General features: G+C 42.3%; 1 protein-coding gene across 1 annotated transcript in view; it reads left to right on the top strand.

Annotated features, from left to right (window-relative positions):
- ADAMTS18 (ADAM metallopeptidase with thrombospondin type 1 motif 18) overlaps positions 1-15254 on the top strand; it is a 157442-nt gene extending 142188 nt beyond the window's left edge. Inside the window, exons 18-23 of the mRNA XM_017868658.1 lie at positions 535-661; positions 2787-2991; positions 4982-5164; positions 6484-6696; positions 8444-8591; positions 13580-15254. Coding sequence (XP_017724147.1) covers positions 535-661; positions 2787-2991; positions 4982-5164; positions 6484-6696; positions 8444-8591; positions 13580-13695 — 992 coding nt within the window. The 3' untranslated portion in view covers positions 13696-15254. The remainder of the gene's footprint in view (positions 1-534; positions 662-2786; positions 2992-4981; positions 5165-6483; positions 6697-8443; positions 8592-13579) is intronic.

Here is a 15254-nt window from a genome sequence, read left to right on the forward strand (position 1 = left end):
AAAAAAAAAAAAAAAAAAAAAAAAAGCAAAAAGCAGAGCCCTGGCTGACAGGTTTTAATACATATTTAGTGAGTTATACTCTTTGCTTTTGTGTGCCCCATACTCTTAGGGAAGTATGAGATGTTTCATGGTAAGGCAAAAATCTTGGGATTTCCACACATAATTCACTAATGGTTTTTCTTTGAAGAACATTATCCATCTGATAATAAAGTTTGCCTGGGATGTTTCCCTTCATAGTCATTCTGTTTTCAAAAGGTTGTATTTATCACTTTATGGTTCTAGTATCCACATCAGTCTTGAAAACCAATAATTTACATGTTAAAAGTATTTAAATATAAAATATATTATTTTAGGGAAGGGAATGGAATTCAAATTAGTTGCAGATTTCATCAAAAGGAGGTGCTTCCACAAAATAGTTAGATTCTGTATCTGAAATAAAATATCACAATGCTGATAAATCAGAAGCTAAACTTAGAAACCAAAATGAAATAATAATCTGTAATTTTCACTTTGTCACTTCTGATGTGTTATCAGGTTACATAAATGTAAAGGCCATTTGCTTGCGAGATCAAAATATTCAAGTCAATTCCTCATTCTGCAGTGCAAGAACCAAGCCAGTAACTGAACCCAAAATCTGCAACGCTTTCTCCTGCCCGGCTTAGTAAGTCATTTGGAAATGTCTTTTTGTTTACTTTTGTACTTGTATGCCTTCATTGTTCTTATGAGATGATGAAAGCCCACTGTCAATCCTGCTAATGGAAAGTGATTTAAAGGTAGATGCAATACATTAAAAAGTAATAGAAGAAGATGAGCTAGGTGTGGTGGCACATGTGTGGTCCCAACTACTTGGGAGGCTGAAGAGGGAGGATCACTTGAACCCACGAGTTCCAGGCTGCAGTGAGCCATGATTGTGTCACTTACATATTAGCCTGGGTGAAAGAGTGAGATCTTGTCTAAAAAAATTTTTTTTTTAAAAAAGAAGATGGTTGAAGTTTACATATGAGTTGAAAAACACAAATTTACTTTTGGTACTCACTTGACTTTGGCTTGATAGCCAGGAATAAAGCTATTTAAAAGCAAGCTTACTTGGGATATGAAGGCGTGCTTTTTTTGGAGGGGAGGAAGAGCATGGAGTCTTTCTGCTGCCCAGGCTGGAGTACAGTGGCTTCATGATAGCTCACTGCAACCTCTGCCTACTAGATTTGAGCAATTATTGTGCCTCAAGCACCTGAGTAGCTGGGATTATAGGTGCGCACCACCACGCCTGGCTGATTTTTATATTTTTAGTAGAGATGGCGTTTTGCCATGTTGGCCAGGCTGGTCTCGAACTACTGGCCTCAAGTGATCTGCCTGTTTTTAGCATCCCAAAGTTCTGGGATTACAGGCATGAGGTGCTTTTTTATTTTAACCTTTGCATAGGGATTCCTCTTCTCTGAATGGAATCAGACAGATACATAAATAACACAGAATCCTAAATTAGTTCAATTTGCATGTGGTTGTATGCTTAACTTTTATGCAAATGGCCCAAGAATTTAAAAATCATAATATTATGCAGGCCATAAAACCCCAAATGCAAAATTACACAGTAGCAAGACACAAAATAAAAAGAATGGGGTATGGGGTATAGGCCAAGTGGTAACTCCACCGCTGATGACGGCAGCCTTGGAGGAGCTCAGTGAGTTTGTTCTTGGATGGACTTTAGCCACACTATTGTTTGAAGACTAATTTTAAGTAATCTTCCCAGTCAAATGGAGTCTCTTTTATGTGATTTATCTTCTGCCAAATATATTTATATAGAATGGACAGAGTTTCTTCTAAAGCAGTGTTGTATTCACCGATGTTTTAGATCATCTTAATAAGTGGTGTTTGGTTTGTGGTGATGTAGTTGTATTACACCATCTTTATATATAAAGATGTGCATATGTATATATATATATACGTATACATACACACACACACTCGTTTTTTCTTATAAATAATAGATTTGTCATAATCTGAGGCTGAGGCAGGAGAATCACTTGAGCCCAGGAGGCGGAGGTTGCGTGAGCCAAGATCAAGATTGCATCTCACAAAGAAAGTTTGAATTGATAAACCATTCAAATATATACCAAATCTCAGATAGCTATTTTAAAAAATGGTCTAGCAAATTTTAAAGAAAATGAAGGCATATATTTAACCCATCAGTAAATTCAGGGGTAATTAGAAAAGTAATTTGAGGAAGTACCCACTTCAAGTATCCCCTGTGAGACCTTATCTAAATGTACCCCTCTCTCCTGCACAAACCTTTCTCTCTCTCTCTCTCATTGATCACTCTTCCATGAGCCTCACCACTGTATTTTATGTTGACTTCCATGGCAGCACTTATCAGAAAGTATTGTATTTGTTCACATATCCACCTCTTTACTGTGTTATAGGCTCCTTAATGGAAAGAGTGCTGCTGCCTTAATTTTTTCAATCCTAATGCTTATGAGAGTCCCTGACACATAGTTAAAATCCAGCAAATTTGGCTCAATGAATTGTGCAGATTTTAAAGTGATGTGGATTTCTTCTCATGCAGAGGCAGGAGTGTATTTGTAGAACTGTGGGATGATTGAATGTGATTCCTTATATCTGGATCACATTAGTATAAGCCTCTGGATCCATCAAAGAACAATTAGAACAACTTATCTTATTGGTTCTGAAATTGATCCATGGCTTCCATAGGTGGTCTACCTTTCACAATAACTGCTTTGGAAGTTACTGTACAAAGTTTGGCTTCATTGGAAGTATTTGTTTTGCACTGAAAGCTGGATGCCAGGTGAATGGAGTACATGCAGCAAGTCCTGTGGTGGAGGCCAGCAGAGCCGAAAGATCCAGTGTGTGCAAAAGAAACCCTTCCAGAAGGAGGAAGCAGTATTGCATTCTCTCTGTCCAGTGAGCACACCCACTCAGGTCCAAGCCTGCAACAGCCACGCCTGCCCTCCAGAATGGAGCCTTGGACCCTGGTCTCAGGTAACAGGAGAAAACTTGGGAGTTACTGGTCTCGTTCCCCCATGAAGCCAAGTGGGGTACAGGTGTCTTTTCTCTCCAAGGGGCTCTCGGCGGTGTACATCTTCATGGGAATCTGCATTTTAACTAATGCTCTTGAGGGAATCTTATGAAATCTGAAGTTTCGGCATGCCTCTCCCAGAGCTTAGGATCCTCCTCAGAGGACCAGAAATTGGAGTGTGGGGGCCATTTAGGCCAGACTTGTGAGCACAGCTAGAAAGGATTCCAGTGTCAGAAGACTGGCATAGAGACCTGGCTACGGAATTCTCCAAAGCTAATGGGAAACACAAATACAAAGAATGGAGCACAGAAAAGATATTTAACTCTTGCTTCAATGGGAAAGAGGTAAAGTTAGAAGAATACAGAGAAAAGTAGAGCATAGAGTTTGCTATGGTCACAGATTCCCGGTGAAAGATAGAAAATTTTAAAGTTAGAAGAGACGTAGAGCTACCTGTCCTTCACAGCTCACAATTCCCTCGAAAGCAAAGGTTCTCCACTGTCAGGAAGTTTGCCTACTAGGGGACAGTTTTGATCGTCACCACTTAAGGAGATGAGTGCTCCTGGCATCTAGTGAGGTAGGAGTGAATGTCCTACACAGCCAGGCCAGCTCCTCACCACAAAGAACTATCTGATCCAGAATGTCAGTGGTGCTGAAGGGAAGAAGCCCTGCCCTAAGCATTCCAATCCTAATGCTTACGAGAGTCCCTGACACATAGTTAAAATCCCAACAAATTTGGCTCAATGAATTGTGCAGATTTTAAAGTGACGTGGATTTCTTCTCATGCAGAGGCAGGAGTGTATTTGTAGAACTGTGGGATGATTAAATGTGATTCCTTATATCTGGATCACATTAGTATAAGCCTCTGGATCCATCAAAGAACAATTAGAACAACTTATCTTATTGGTTCTGAAATTGATTGATGGCTTCCATAGATGGTCTACCTTTCACAATAACTGCTTTGGAAGCAGTTATTGCAGTGATAGCTCAACCGCTGCTCAATCATGGCTGGCAAACAAATATTAGGGAAGAATGAAAAAAGGGCAAGAGTTTTACCATCTGAACTATGAAGCCAGGTAGCAGCCACTGAAGACAGTTCTGCTGTGTTTTCCTTTAGGGTATATTAGATGCTGGAGGGTGCTGCTTTCTGATTAATTTCAGCAATATACTACCATATCTCCTACCAGAGGTCAGAGTGAGGCTTTTTTTTTTTTTTTTTTTTTTTTTAATGTTAGGACATATCTGTTAGCACAGGGGTCCCCAACCCCCAGGCCATGAACAAGTACCTGTTTGTGGCCTGTAAGGGACTGGGCCGCCCAGCAGGAGATGAGCAGTGGGCCAGCATCACAGCCTGAGCTCTGCCTCCTGTGAAATCAGTGGCAGCATTAGATTCTCAGAGGAGTTGGAACTCTTTTATGAACTGTACAGGTGAGGGATCTAGGATGCATGTTCCTTATGAGAATCTAATGCCTGATGGTCTGAGGTGGAACAGTTTTATCCCAAAAGCACTGCCCTGCCTGTCCATGGAAATACAGTGTTCTGCAAAAGCTGTCCCTGGTGCCAAAGAAATTGGAGACTGCTATGTTAGGGAATTAGGGGTCAGGAGGGAGAGAGAATATTTTTTAGCTTGTTTAGGGGTTCTTTCAAATGAGAGAATATATTCCTTTATAGCAGAGGGTAAATCTACGTAGTACAGGGTGTTGAGTCTAGTCTTTTTCTTTGCAGTTAGGAATATAATTGACAAAAAGAATTCAAATAATTGTTTTAGCCAAATATATATGGTAGGTATGGATAAAGGGAAATGGGAATGGGGTGGTTAAGTAGACCTCATAAAAGAGCTTTAGTTCATGGAGATCATCCCACCTTTCACAGGAATATATTTAGTGTTTTTGTTTATGTTTTAATGTGACTATGAAACCTTAGGAATGCAAATAGAACTTTTTATTCCTTCTCAAGTGTTCCAAGACCTGTGGACGAGGAGTGAGGAAGCGTGAACTCCTGTGCAAGGGCTCTGCCACGGAAACCCTCCCCGAGAGCCAGTGTACCAGCCTCCCCAGACCTGAGCTGCAGGAGGGCTGCGTGCTTGGACGATGCCCTAAGAACAACCGGCTCCAGTGGGTCACTTCTTCGTGGAGCGAGGTATGGTTTAGAAGTCACTGCTGGAGGTTTCTTGAGATGCTCAGCTGACCCGCTAGCATCTAGGCTCACAGAACTGCTTCTTGTTGCACACATTGATACCAAATGCCTGCTACGTGCCAGTTCTTCTCTCCTGATTTCTTCACGAAACATTGCTAAAGTACCCCCACATTGATCAGGCATATGCCTGAGCAGTAGGGGCGCAAGATTTTGTATAGCCCTGGTAGAGAAACTTGGATAAGGTATGCCGAGTGCCTTGATAGAAGTCTGTAATTTTATGGGAGAGCTCAAGGTTCACCCATGCTGGACTTCGGGAAGAACCCTTATGAGAAGAGACTTTCTAGGGAGCATGGCCTGAAAAATGAACAGGAATCAAAGCAAAAGGGGATTTTGGGGGGAAGGTTGTGCCAGACAGAGGGTGCAACCTCTACTCAGGAGTGATGACAGGTGACTGCACATTCAGTACAGAAGGGACATGGGATGGGGTGGAAAGATCATGAGGACCTTGGGTGACACACTAGAAATATATCTCACAAAAACTGGGGAGTCACTTTTATTTATTTTTGGGACAGAGTCTTGCTCTGTTGCCCTACTGTGCAGTGACACAATCTCAGCTCACTGCAGTCTCCACCTCCCTAGCTCATGTAATCTGCTACCTCAGACTAGAGGCATGCACCACTACACCTGGCTAATTTTTGTAGCGACGTGGTTTCACCATGTTGCTGAGGCTGGTCTTGAACTCCTGGGCTCAAGTGATCTGCATGCCTCGGGCTTCCAAACTGCTGTGATGACAGGCCTGAGCCACTGCACCCAGCCTAAAAGGTTATTTTTGACCCTCATCATGTTACCTCCTATGTGTGAGAGGTTGGGTAAATTTAAAGGGTAATTATTTGCTGTACAGTGGTTTTTCCCATTCAGCTCTTAATCCTTTTGTCTGGCCCTTACCCTCCTCAACTCAGATTCCTAACTCCCCAGGCCTTAACCCTAAACCTGGAAATCCTTTTGCCCACCTTGCCTTTCTCCTTCTGGACTCCATCTCACACCCATGTGGCATCTCAAGGTCCCTTTCTTGCTTTATGAGGCTAATGATCTGTGTGATTTTGGGAAAGTTAGTTCCATTTGCTGAACTTCGGTTTACCTTACCTATAGCATGAGGTACTTGGCTGCTGTATCTTTAAGATCCTTCAGTGACTATGGTTGACCTTGTGTAATCTCATCCCTCCTATTTCATGTGGATGGCACAACCTTATGTCAAAGTGCATCTGTTCAGAAGATTTGACCCTGGCAGTCTTCACTTTGACATATCCTGTCTTGGCTCCTAGTGTTCTGCAACCTGTGGTTTGGGTGTGAGGAAGAGGGAGATCAAGTGCAGCGAGAAGGGCTTCCAGGGGAAGCTGATAACTTTCCCAGAGCGAAGATGCCGGAATATTAAGAAACCAAACCTGGACTTGGAAGAGACCTGCCACCAACGGGCTTGCCCAACCCATCCAGTGTACAACATGGTAGCTGGATGGTATTCATCGCCATGGCAGCAGGTGGGTACAGGCAGATCGAGGAGGTTTCTATTCAAGTGAGATGTCAAAAAAGTTGCTCTTAGTCTGTTAATGGTTGTCTAAGTAAAAGCAACTAAGGGCTCAAGTTCTGAAGGCAGAATGGGTTTTGTTCTTTGGCCATCTCTGCCCATGTGGCCCTGGGCAGGTAACAATCTGTAAACCTCAGTTTTCACATCTAGAAAATTATTATCTGGCAGAGCTGATCATCAGGAAATGTGTATAAAACACTTAGCACCAGGCCAATCATACACTGCAGTCTCCACCTCCCTAGCTCATGTAATCTGCTACCTCAGACTAGAGGTCATTGCTGCTACTGAAACTATCACTCAAGTCTTTGTTTTAGAAATGCTGCTCACAGCCTTTAGTCATTTGGTTCTTACATCATGTTTCTGAACAGTGGAATAGCTAGTATTTGTCAAGCCATTACTATGCACGGTGCTAAGTACTCCTATTCGTGGATAGTATGGTCCCTAAAGCTCAGAAGGTCAGGCAATTCAGCCAAGGATACTCAAGTTTTAAACTTATCTTTTCTGAAGATTTGGGTGAAACTTTAGCTAGGATTGGTGTGTGGTGCGGTCCTTCCAGCATTCCACCCAACAGATGTTGTTGCACAGCTGTTCAGAGGACTCGGGTGCTACCCACCTCAGAGAGTCCGGGTAGAGGTATAAATATGTATATATGTTATCTATTCAGGAGGATCTGGAAACCAACAGAGGAAATTAGCATGATTGTCTCTGGCCAGGCATTGTGCTAGGTGTTATACATATTGCTGGGGATTTCTTTTTAAAATTGACTCTAATTAGACTATTTAGATTAAGGGATCAGCAAACAGTTACCAGCTGGCCAAATCTGCTCCCCTAATATCTGCCTGTTTTTATAAAGTTTAACTGGAAGGTAGCCATGTTCATTTGCTTAATATATTGACCACAGCTGCTTTAGTGCTGCAAAGGCAGTGACAAGTACTTTCAAGAGGCCGCATGCCTATACAGCCTGAAATATTTACTATCTTGCCCTTTACAGGAAAAGTTTATTTAGATAATTTGATAACAAGACTTGGCCTCAAATTTTAATAGAGACCGAACTACAGTCAATTATAAGGCATATGTACCTTTTTCTTTAATGCAGTAACTTTAAAATAAGAAAATCAATTTAAAGGGCTACATTTTCCCTGGTTTTCTTTTGATGGCTACTGGAAAAAAAGACAGTTGAGTTGTCCACTTTAAAAACTGTTTAGTTGCACAGTGAAATCACCGACTTCTAAGAAACACCAACTCTACCATGCCAACTCCAAGTGTGGTTCCAGAGCTATCTCTGACCATTTTTTTCTGGCCCAGTTTTGAACTATGTCCTCCACTACTGCAGCTGCACAGATTGTCTGGAATTCTTTAAATTGTGTGATTAAGTCCCTAGCTGTGTCTGTATTTGTTTCTGCATTCTTAGAGCAGCTTCTGTATTTCTGGAGCTTCTCTTCTTTATGAGTCACTTAACTGAGAGACACACACACTCTTGGGCTAGATAGATAGCATTTGCCTAAAACCCTTCTAATCAGATCAAAGGGATCACACTTGTTAGGATAGATGCTATGGACTGTAAGCACATGTGCCTGGCTCCAGCCAATCTGTTTCATCAGCAGGCGTCTTGGTAATGTCATGAAGCATGGGAATTCCTTCTGTCTGATGTCACTGACCTCAGCAGAGTGTTTGACTCCTTCTTCTTCTCTCTCCTGCAGTGCACAGTCACCTGTGGGGGAGGGGTCCAGACCCGGTCAGTCCATTGTGTTCAGCAAGGCCGGCCTTCCTCAAGTTGTCTGCTCCATCAGAAACCTCCAGTGCTACGAGCCTGTAATACAAACTTCTGTCCAGCTCCTGAAAAGAGAGGTAAAAGGCACAACTGTACTAGTCTCTAGATAACTTTTTCAAAGCCTACTTTGTTGGTGATACAGCCTGTGACATGGGTGAGCCATTCACCCGAAGTCTATGTGACAGTGCTCCCTGGAGTTGTATAAGGCACCACTTTGGAGAAGTTCCTGTCCAAATGATCTTTCGGAGACAGTCTCACTCACTGTCACACAGGCGGGAATACACAGCTCACTTCACCTCCGCCTCCTGGGTTCAAGTGATTCTCCTGCCTGCACCTCCCGAGTAGCTGGCATTATGGGTGTGTACCACCACGCCTGGCTAATTTTTGTATTTTTAGTAGAGACAGGGTTTCACCATGTTGCCCAGGCTGGTCTCGAACTCCTGGTCTCAAGTGCTGGGATTACAGTCACAAGCCACGTGCCCAGCCTATCCTAGTGATCTTGTTTGCATGGTTCTGAAGGGAATATTTAATTGCCACAATAATGCTTTTTAACCATTATTAATTTGAAAATGTGAACATAAAGGTGAAGAAGAATAGCCCTCAGGGAGCTCATATTTTAATGGAAGAGACAACTACAATCCATACATAAAGATTTTCATATTGTTGAATATATAAAACAATTCAGAAATCAAAATAGTCATCAGTGAATATGTACTGCCCTAGGACTATACCTAAATATTTTCTTAAAGTTACTTCAAGTAAAGTGCAATGAGTACTCATAGGAAAATGGAAAGTCTGAGTAAACTGTACTGTTCTTCACTATTTAATCTGACAACTGCCAGGAAATATTTTTCAGCCTGATCTGCTTGCCTTGTGCTAAAGAATCTTGCACAAGACCAAAAAAAAAACTAGCTCTGTAGTAGTTACTAGCAGTTACTCAAAGCCAGATCATCCTAGTCCATGCTGGGATACTGCATAGGGAAGAAATGAGCAAGTGGTCATGTTCTTCCAGACTCTGTCCTCCTTTCTTCACTATCAGTGATTTCTCATTTCCACCCTTAATTGCCAGAGATTCAGCCTAGAAGGCCACCAGCACCCCCAACGACAATGGCCGATTATGAAATTGCCGGACAGGATGGGGAGAGTCAACATGCACATATGGCCCAGGGAGGCCATTTGTCTTACTATTTTTGGCATACCCAGCATGTAATACCACATTGGGCACACAAAAGTCTTAAATGAATACATGCATGAGTGTATAGCTACATGAAAGATCGTGTGCAAAGTGCTGTGAGGTCCTCGATCTTGTTCAAAGCAAAGTCACCAAGCACCTTGTATACCTCCCGCACTCTTCTAGGGATGAAAGAATAGAGGTGGGTCATGTTCTTAAAAGAAAGCTACAACAACAAATAAGTGGTGGAGTATTCACAGTGTTACAGTGATGGTCAGTTCTACCTGTGGTGCTGGAATGAGGGGAGTCATAGGGTGCATATCAGAAACGGCTTATTAAAAAAGGTGATGCACCCAGCCAAGCTCCTAAGGTCAGGAGTTTGAGACCAGCCTGGCTAACATGGCAAAACCCTGTCTCTACTAAGAATATAAAAACTAGCTTGGTGTGGTAGCAGGCACCTGTAGTCCTCGCTACTGGGGGAGGTGGGAGGCTCTCTTGAACTCAGGAGGTGAAGGCTGCAGTGAGTGGAGATTGCACCACTGCACTCCAGCCTGGGCTTTTTTTTTTTTTCTTTTGAGACGCTGTCTCAAAAAGAGGAGCTTCTCTCTGTGCCTCTTGGCTGAGTCAGGTCCCTTTTGGAAGAATAAAGGATACAAGCCCAAGGGTCTGTTCTGGGCCAAAAATGTGGCCTACAGTTTACTAAGTTGAGGATTTTCTCCCATTCCCATCCCAGGTACAGTGATGATGACATGGTTGGCAGGGTGACTACTATGAACGTCGGTTGAGTGTATTTTCTGGCTGTGAGTTTTCAGAAAACATTAGTGAGCAGTAAGGATGAGCATGGTGGCAGAAGGAAGAAGATTCCGTTCTTGCCTCTTCTCTGAGCCCCCCACTATGGACCAGGCAGTCTGCTAGATACTGTGAGAGTTTCTTCCCCTTAAGGAGCTTCCACTTAGGTGGAAGTTTCTTAAACTAGAGCCTAGAGAAGACCATTCTGCCCATGGTGGCATCATCCTGTCATCCAGTGTCACCAAACAGCTATGTTGTCCCCTAGACCATCCCGAGTGCCAGTCTAGGGGCAGTCATTGTATACCATCATCAGTGTGTGATGCCTTAGCTGGGTGTCTTGGTTAGATCTCCACCTTGGGGAAACCATCCTTATGATTGCACTGTACATATATGTAAAATTCTCTTCAGGAAAGAGAGAAGGCCCTAAAGCAGTCATACCACCCACAGACTTGTGTCACACTGCATTAAAACTGGTTGTTTGTCTGGAAGCTGCCTGGGCTGCAGACTAGTCATATTAAGTTAAGGATGACCAGATACTCAATACTAATAAGCTGCTCCTCACGGAATCCCACATCATGAGATGGGGGCAGGCAGCATTGTATGGTGGAAAGAGCAAGGACTCTAAAATAATAAAAATAGAGCTGAATCCACACTAACTTGACACTTAGTAGCTATGGAGCTTTGGGCAAGTTTTGAAAAAAATGGGAAATAATGCTTACTTGGAAAGATTGTTTTGAGTAGTAAAGAAGGTAATTCCATTTTTCACATATTTCTTTAGTGCTTACTATGAACCAGAAACTGTTCTGAGGTCTGATTACAAAAACAGCATCCAGCTTAACAGGCACAGATCCCACCTTCTGACAAGCTTACTTCTAAATGGAAATAGCCAACAGACCAACCAATTAATACCCGATGTCAGACAGTAAAGTAGCAGGGGTGAGGAGACAGGAAAACAACTTGAGATTATAATGGTCAGGCAAGACCACTTGATGATTTAGCACTTAAACAGAGACCTCAAGGAAGGTGAGCCACATATGGATCTAGAAGGAGATCTAGAAGGAAAGTGTTCCTGGCAGAGAGACAGCAAAGGCCCCCGAGGCAGGAATATACTAATCTAATTGAGGAATGGCATGATGCTTGGAGTACAAGAAACAAGGTGAAGAGTGGTTAAGCAATACATGAAAAGTGGTACTGGAGGCCTTGTCAGTCAGTGTAAGTATTTCAGATTTAACTCTGAGTATGATGGAAGCCAACAGAGAACTTTGAGCAGAAGAGCAATAGGATCTAGCTTTAGGAAGATTACTGGCAGTTAAGGTGAAAGGAGTGCAGGTTGTCTACAGTAGAACAAGGACTTGTCAACTCTGCCAGGAAGCGGATGGAGGAGGTGTGGCAGTACTGAAGAGGTTAGATGCTGGGTGTATTTTAAAGATTGAGCCAAGAGTATCTGCTGATTGCATGGAGAATTTGAAGCAAAGCAGTGATTCCAAGGTCATCTTCAATAGTGTAAATCAAATACCTGATTCACAGTAATTGTTATAATCAAAAACACTTGTACTGACAGAATAGTAATACATCTCACTTCTGCTTCCTGACTTACATGAAAGGGGTGTGTAAAAAGGAATTTTAGGCAGAAGAATCAAGGCTTGAAGAAGGAACTCTAAGCATTTCCGAATTATGTGTAGCGTAGACTCTAAATATTTTCAAAGTCAAAACTGTGCCTTAAAAATACAGTAAAATGGGCCGGAGGTGGTGGCTCATGCCTGTTATCCCAGCACTTTGGGAGGCTGAGGCAGGTGGATCACCTGAGGTCAGAAGTTCGAGACCATCCTGGCCAACATGGTGAAACCCCGTCTCTACTAAAAGTACAAAAATTAACTGGGCTTGGTGGTGGGTGCCTGTAATCCCAGGTACCCAGGAGAACCATTTGAACGCATGAGGCAGAGGATGCAGTGAGCCGAGATTATGCCATTGCACTCCAGCCTGGGCAACAAGAGCAAAATTCCTTCTCAAACAAAACAGTAAAATGACTAGGCCCTTGCTCCTAAAACATGCACTTATGTTTACATATCCATTCACATGCACTTTCTATCTCCTGAGGCCCATCTGAGTAAGAGGTCCTGATGTACAGTGAAAAAATCACATCTGTCCTGTTCATTGAACAACTAAAGAAATTAGCAAGGACTGGTGTTGACTTAAATTCATTTACTTGCAAACTGGTTGAGACTGACTTAAACCTACACAGAATGTTGGAGACCCAGCTTTTACAGTTAATCTCAATCCATTTGCAGGCAAATCAGGTGGCTTGGCTCCCAATATATCGGGCTCCTTGCTCCTGAAATTATACTTCATGGACCAGCAACACACCCTCCCTTAATGCTCCCCTCTGATAGCCCTTCTGAATCAGAACCAGTGGTACCAGTGGTTTAATAAAATCCTTGGGAGATTCCTAAAGCACTGTTTTAGGGTATTTCCCTGGACACTCAATTCAGTGGTAGCTCCCAGGCTACACAGAGAGGATCAGACATTGATCTTGGATTGGATGTAACATTTTTTAAAAACAAATCATTTAATTTTTGCTAATGGTCAGTCTTTTCTTGGCATCTAAATCCTGCCCCTACCACACTCCCCTACCAAAGTCCCAATGTTTAATGAGAAGAACCACATGTGGGCCCAAGACCTTTGTTCTGTAGGCCCTCACCTTAAGAAAAAGGTGCTATATTAATATTAATAAATCATAATATGCAAATCACCAAAGGTTGGGCGCAGGGGCTCACACCTGTAATCCCAGTACTTTGGCAGGCCGAGGCAGGCAGATCACTTGAGCTCAGGAATTCCAGACCAGCCTGGTCAGCATGGTGGAAAACCCCGTCTCTACTAAAAAATACAAAAACTAGCCGGGCTTGGTGGCACATGCCTATAGTCCCAGCTACTTGGGAGGTTTAGGCAGGAGAACCGCTTGAACCTGGAGGGGCAGAGGTTGCAGTGAGCCGAGATCACACCACTGCATCCAGCCTGGGTGACTGACAGAGTGAGACTGCATCTCAAAAAACAAACAAATAGGATAGACACCCTAGCCAACATGCTAAATGTATTTTCTTATTTTAGAGGATCCATCCTGTGTAGATTTCTTCAACTGGTGTCACCTAGTTCCTCAGCATGGTGTCTGCAACCACAAGTTTTATGGAAAACAATGCTGCAAGTCATGTACAAGGAAGATCTGATCTTGGTGTCCTCGCCAACATCTTAGGACCAGGGGCTTACCTTTCAACCTCTGGAGAGACCAGCTGCCTTTGAGACCAGGAGCTGAGTACTGAGAACCATTTGTGAGCTGCGGCTGTGATGAAGGAGCCTGCTCTGAGGAACAGACAGGTTGCCACCAGGCTCCTACTTCAATTCCCTGAAGCACATGGTACTCTGAAGCACTTGAAAATGGGAAGCGATGACAAATCTGACTTTTAAAAAATCTTTGATTTGCACTGTTATATGCAAGAAGTGGTGAATCACACTGAGATATGTTGATCTGGGGAAAGACTCCCTTTGAATTTCAAAGGGTTCAAGGGCAAAGACATCTTGTTTTAAAAGGTCCTTTATGACTTCAGGTTAAAGACTGAGACTCAGAACTTTCAAATCTGGATGGAATACCTTGCCTAACTGTTGCGTGGAGTTCACATTTTGACTAACCCTGTGAACACCCAAGCCAGGAGTTCTATGAGAAGCCAAATGGTGCTCGCAATTGTGCTTGCTGCTGGACTGGCAAGCTTCATGTTATGTTTATTTGGTGTGTGTGTGTCTTTATTATTTTGTTTAAACTATATTCTGCTTATAGAGAGTCTCTAAGACTAAAATTAACAACTTGAAAAGTATTCCAAGGAATATTATGAAAATAGGGCAACATGGACTGTTTAAGATCTCCATGTAATTGAAATTCATGCAAGAAAACAACTCATATAAAAGATAAATATGGATGCCCCTCACGTTATCAACCTCATAACTTTTGGTGCTTGCTGAATCAGTCCATGAAAAGCTATAGCCTGCTCCTTGAGAATGAGACTTGGCAAGATACCCATTTCTGGTATTTAAAAAATATCTAGGAGGAGCTAAATGGCAAAACAGCAGTGTTGTGAGGGAGAAGGGACCATCATTTATAATGCTCTGTACATACTATCAGAGCTGCTTGGAAAACTGAAGTCTTCTTGTGGCTTTTTCCTACCAACTGATATGTTTAAATTTGCCCTAGGATCTAGTTAACAGCAAAAAAAAGAGAGAGAGAAAGAAGGAAACAGTGGCAATAAAAAAAAATCCATCTGTCTTCTTGCTATGTTAATATTAACAAATCATAATATGCCAAGACCCTCACTGAATAAGAGTATTTTCAGCCATCAGAAGCCAGCTGTTGGTAGACATTAATGAGTTTAAAACTGTTCTCAATTGAAAAAAACATCACACCATTTTGCCAAAACCAAAGTAATTATAATACTGTGTTCTCCTGTAATTTTTTGAGAAGTGGTTATAAAGGGCATATTTACATAAATTCTACTTTATTCCTCAACTTTGATGAATGTAACCCAATTTTACTTCTTTAAAAAGTCTCAATTCAGGCTGGATTAGCCGGCTCAGCATAATCAACGAGACAGTGGTTTGTTAAATTTAGCAGCATACTTTGTTCCCATTCTAATTAAAATCCTGAGTTCTTGAATCCCAGAGAAATAATGCTTAGAAACTTCTCTCCATCTGCTTGGCTTGGCCTAGAGGAGTAGCCATTTTATCAACAGGGAAAAAA

Source organism: Rhinopithecus bieti, unplaced genomic scaffold (assembly GCF_001698545.2).
Source record: "Rhinopithecus bieti isolate Rb0 unplaced genomic scaffold, ASM169854v2 scaffold_2574, whole genome shotgun sequence".
In the NCBI taxonomy this organism is placed as follows: Eukaryota; Metazoa; Chordata; class Mammalia; order Primates; family Cercopithecidae; genus Rhinopithecus; species Rhinopithecus bieti.